This window comes from Triticum aestivum, chromosome 7D, assembly GCF_018294505.1.
Source record: "Triticum aestivum cultivar Chinese Spring chromosome 7D, IWGSC CS RefSeq v2.1, whole genome shotgun sequence".
Lineage (NCBI taxonomy): Eukaryota > Viridiplantae > Streptophyta > Magnoliopsida > Poales > Poaceae > Triticum > Triticum aestivum.
Window position 1 is genome coordinate 642,551,796 of NC_057814.1, and position 5,311 is coordinate 642,557,106.

The 5,311-nt window shown below is 47.8% G+C and overlaps 1 protein-coding gene across 1 annotated transcript; it reads left to right on the forward strand.

Annotated features, from left to right (window-relative positions):
- The first annotated feature begins 2,489 nt into the window (after positions 1-2,489).
- LOC123170317 (uncharacterized) lies at positions 2,490-4,109 on the forward strand. Its single transcript, XM_044588167.1, has 2 exons — positions 2,490-2,647; positions 2,737-4,109. The coding sequence occupies exon 2, from the start codon at positions 2,762-2,764 to the stop codon at positions 3,791-3,793; it is 1,032 nt and encodes a 343-aa protein (XP_044444102.1). The 5' UTR covers positions 2,490-2,647; positions 2,737-2,761; the 3' UTR covers positions 3,794-4,109.
- Positions 4,110-5,311: the final 1,202 nt, after the last annotated feature.

The following is a 5,311-nucleotide window of genomic DNA, read 5'->3' on the forward strand; positions in this document are numbered from 1 at the left end:
TGAAATTGATGATATGATATGAAATCATCTTGAGTAATAGGCACTCACACGCCCACACCATAACCGAACTTATCAGCAAGCAAACGCCACATTTCAATTTTGAAGCAAGAAGATAAAATCTGTGAATAAATATGACATGTTAGACCTAAACTTGTTCAACCTAGATAGATCTACTAGGCAATCACACTTTTGGAGGGAAAAATGAGAAGAATCTTACCTGCAGCAGCCAAATCTGGAAACTGGGTTGGACAGAGAGGGTGGGGAGACGTTGCCGGTGGTGGAAGAGGGGCGGCGGAGAGTCTCCTCCACTGCAGCCTGTGGGGTGTCCCCTCGGAGGCAGTGGCGGCGGCAGGCAGGTCAGGGCCAGAGGCCGTCGTGGCGCGAGGCAGATAGTCGGGGGAGGTGGCGGCGCGAGGCAGATAGTCGGGGGAGGTGGCGGCGCGAGGCAGATAGTCGGGGGAGGTGGCGGCGTGAGGCAGGTCGGGGTCGGAGGACGCTGCGGCATGAGCAAATCAACCGCGGGTAAGGGGTGACGCCAGGGAACCAGCGGGCGGCGGCCGCCGCTAGGTGAGCGGACAGCCGGGCGGTACCTTGGACTGCGGACGGTGGGGAGGCGCAGCTGGACGGGAGCTTCAGGAGGTGCCACCGGGGGTGGGAGGGGCAGCGGCGCCACCGAATCGGCCAAGAGGACGGTGGTGGTGCCTGGTGGCGGCGGCGGCGGCTAGGTCTAGGTGGTGATTTTGGTTAGGTTTGTCTATGGCGTGAGAGGTGGACAGTGGGTTTGGGTCATTGGGGAGGGACTTACAAGTATCTGGATTTTGGGCCGAGCCCGCGCGGCCGGGCTCTTGCCGCTTGATATTTTTGGTGTGGGCGCGAGGATAGAAATTGGTGGGCCAGGTCTAAGAAACGCCGACACTTTTCTGTCCAACTGAACCACCGACACATAATGTATTAGTATAGGTGGTATATGCCGACACATTTTACGTCGGTGGTCATTGAGCCATTGCCGACAGATAATGTGTCAAAAAGTCTACATAATACTAACAATTAGTGTGTCGGTATAGTTTGAGACAAAAAGAGTGTCGGCCTTGTGAACTTATGCCAACAGATGCATGTCGCTATTGTGGTGTCGTGGTGTAGTGCATCCAATTAGATCAGGTCGAGACGAGTTGTGTATTGATGGTCGACATACAACTGGGTTAGGAGAGTTGCGTGTCATGGGTGGACATGCAACAAGGTCGGGAAAGTTGTGTGTCGAGTGTGCACATGCAACTTGGTCGGGAATGGTCAAGTTGGGGGTCTAGGGTGGACATGCAACTGACATGGAAATGGGTCCAACGACTATGCATTTCAAAGGTGGACATGCAATTCCGTAGTTGTCGGGGGCAAGAAGGCGAGTTATGTATCTAGGACGGACATGCAACTAGATCAGGGTCTGGAAAGTTGTATGTCGAGAGTGGATATTCAACTTGAACAAAGGGGTCGAGGGCCCGTTGCATGTTCAGGGTGAACTTGCAATTGGGGCAAAGGGGGTCAAGGGCCGGTTGCAGGTCAAGTATGTACTTGCAACTGTGACGAAGGGTCAAGGTCCAATTGCGTGTTAAGGATGGACTTGCAACTAGGGCAAAGGGTTGAGACAAGTTGTGTCTCGAGGGTGCACTTGCAAATGGGACAAATCCTCGACGCCAAATTGTGTGTCGAGGGTGCATTCCAACCGGAAAAAAGATGATCAGGCCTCGAGTGTGTGTCGAGGGTGAATTTGCAGTTAGGGCAAAAAGGTCGGGCTTAATTGCATGTCACGTGGGTGATACAACAGCCCACGCACAAAGGTGATTCTCTCTTAGGAACGAAACAAAACCCCAACAATGGTTCAGGAAAAATTCAAAACAACACAAATCTTGGAGCTATAAATCGGCAGGTGCAAAACTTAAATGAGACATCACTAGCAAACTGAGCCTAGATCAGATGGTTAGTTTTTTATGGTGAAACCAGCCCACCAGGGTCTTGGCAATGGTGCTTTTTTAAATTTATTTCAGACTTTCCAGCAATATTTGTTCAGCAAGAAGAGGCGTTCCTGTCTGACTATGGAGGCGGTAGTGATAACTTCATCAATCACAAAGATGATGTGCTGGCTCGGTCTCTCGAAGGTGCTCATTGCGGCAGGGTGTGCGTACGATTGCTTTCATAGGGGTGAGTGTATTTGGCTATGTATGAGCGTCTGCGTCTGTACTGTGTTAAAAAAATCATAATTTCTCGTCTAGATGAGAATTAGCAAAACTGAATTTGAATCATTTATTTATTAGGAAAAGGTTTTCTTTTTCGTGGTGCTTATTCATTACGATATCGACTCGTTTGTGCTTTGTCTTGTTGGGAGTCGTGCTTTGTTTCTGATACAAATTCCGAGTCTAAGTCGTACTATTAGGCGCTCCCATCTGACCACTACATATATGCCTGCCTACGTACGAACGAAGGCGCAGGGCACAGCCGATTCATGTTGATCGGAAAAAATAACGATATGATGAAGCCGCCGATTCCTAAATGACCCTGCCGGAGAGGCTGGAAGTCGCCGGAATCAGCACTGCCTTTACCCTCCGGCAGTAGCAGTAGCAGCTTCATCCCCGATGAAATAATCTTCTTCGAGATACTGGTACTTCTTCCCGTCAAGTCCCTCCTACGCTTCCAAGCCGTGTGCAAGTCATGGCGCGCCACATTAACCAGCACTCCTTTCGTCCGCAGGCATCTGGAGCTCTCAAGGTCGACCATGGTCGTGGTGCCGCGCAAGTACCAGGCCTCTCGATTCCTCAACATCTTCAGCTTCCAGCCAGGCGAAAGCAAGTGCGCCGAGCTGATGGTCCGAAAGGAGTTTCAGCCCTATGGGATCCCGGCGTTCAGCATTCCTCTCCACTGCGACGGCCTGATCTTGATCCCTGCCTTCACGGGGACAATTTTCATCTGCAACCCGGCCACTGGAGAATTTGTTGAGTTGCCACCTGGAAGCCCCAGCCTTCTCCGTGAACACAGGGTGGCCTTTGGCTTTGATCCCTGGAGTGGTACCTACAAGGTGGCCAGGCACTTCATCCGCTCCTACAGAGATACTACTACTGCGCAAATGGATGATGGGGAAGAAGGTGGCACCACCACTAGTAGAGAATACAGCTGCGGACATGAGATCTTGACATTCGGTGGTGATGTGGGCAAGGAAGAAGCTTGGGTATGGAAGGCCACCGTGGATCCGCCATACCCTATCAAGGCCAGGACCCCGATTTGTCTCCCGGGGGTCTTCTTTTGGAGTGCTCTCAAGTCCATGGTGCTACCTGCAAAGGTTATCTCGAACGTCATCCTTCGATTTAGTTTACTTGATGAAACATTTACGGTGCACCCTAACCCTCCGTGCAGCGAATATCTAGGCAGGAACGATTCCCTATCTGCGCTAGGTGGTAAGTTATGCTATATCCACTCCACCTCACCGTGGGACAATTCCATTTGGTTGGCGGAAGATGGGTCAAATCTGGCTTGGTCACTATGCCGCCGAGTCTGCCTGCCGATACCAAGAATGCTTCTTGCCTTTGCTTGCGCGTCGACTGACCGGGACAAGATATTCATCTCCGTTGATGCGTGCATCCTTCTCCGGTGTGATCTCCGTGATGGATCCCTTGAAGAAATAATCAACATGCCACGTGACATGTTGTATGATCTCCGGAACGGCAGAAAAATCAACATTGGTGCGCTCTTTGTTGCCCATTATATGGTGCCATATGTGGAATCACTGTTGCGCATCAGACCTTCGAGATAACGAGACATCATATCATATGTGATCTCATCATTAATAAATGTTGTCTAATTTCTTGTGTTGCAACCAAAATAAGCGAAATCACATTAATATACGTCTGTTTTTGCATTGTTCTTACCTAGTCCTTACAATGTATTTCGTTATGTTGATATTGTCCATCACATATTTGAGTTGCTACAGATACAATGCTGATGCTTGATCCTGCTTGTTTATAAAACTGCCAAATTGACAGATTATCGCTAATATATCTTTTCTTTGTTAACTCGTTGTTGTGACTCACAGAGTGCTTTAGAATCTGGTGAACATCGAGTATATTTTTTCTTCCTCCTATCCTCAAGAAGTAGTACTTTATGAGCAATCTTATGGTGATGGGTGTGTCTCCTTAGAGCAAAATGTCCAGAGCAACTCAAACGTGTTTTCTGAAGATACCTCTGAAATCACTAAATCGGCAAGCACAAAGTGTATGGTTATTCAAATTGATTTTGTCAATACTAAAGATCAAAATTGCAATGCTAGACACTTATATTTTTATGCAGCCCATGTTTTGGCCTTTGGCTCCATTTCTTCAGGAAAAAATCAAAAAAAAAATCAGGCGTTTTGGAGCTCTTGAAAAATACTTTTTCTTCTGTTCTTTATTTTGACCATGTTCTCAGTTGTCTGGTAATTTCCTAAGAATTCCTTCTGCATGTGTGACGTGCAGATTGAAGGGGGAAAAGCATTAGAATCGAGCATTAATGTGCAAAGTATCATTGATAAAGGGTAAATTATAATAAGAAATAGTGATGCAAAATGGACGTATCAGCTCCCCAAGCTTAGACCTCGCTTGTCCCCAAGCGAAAGCCGAGCTTAGTAAACATGGCACAGTTTTATGAAGTGTGGAGTTGATAGTAAATAATACCAAAATGACAGCATCGCTATTTACTTTCATGACCAAACATTCTAAACAGCAATCCCTTCTTGTTCTTACAAAACTTCTGATGAGGAGGTCATGACACCTTTAGATGCAGAAGTTTAACCCATAAAAGTTTCTTGATCATTAATTTTAGAAACGGCCTGGGCACGAGGAGATGCATGCAAGGTTGGGATATGGCCAAGCATCCAGTTGATAAGCACATAGTCATGTACACCTTGATTGCTGGGTTGATCCATATATCCCGTGCCAGGTTTCTAGAAAAGGCAAGTACGTGGGATGCGTGGCGCGCATTTGTGTGTACACCAGTACAAGACTCCCTGAAAAGCAGATAAAAACATATAACGGATGATTATCTCCAGACAAATCCAGTGTATGCATAAGGGAATTCAGCCGTAGCTAGAGCCTTTCCGCTCTCCCGGTGGTAACTGATACAAAAGGTCATGGTTTTACACAGCGGAAGATAAAGATCGGTCATGGCCACGCAGGCTGCATACGCGCCTGCAGGAGCAATGTGACCCTGGTTGTGTTTCACACCCATAGGCACCACAACATTGAGAATTATCCTTGCATGTATTGCTAGCAATTAATGGTAAACTATGGCTTGGTGT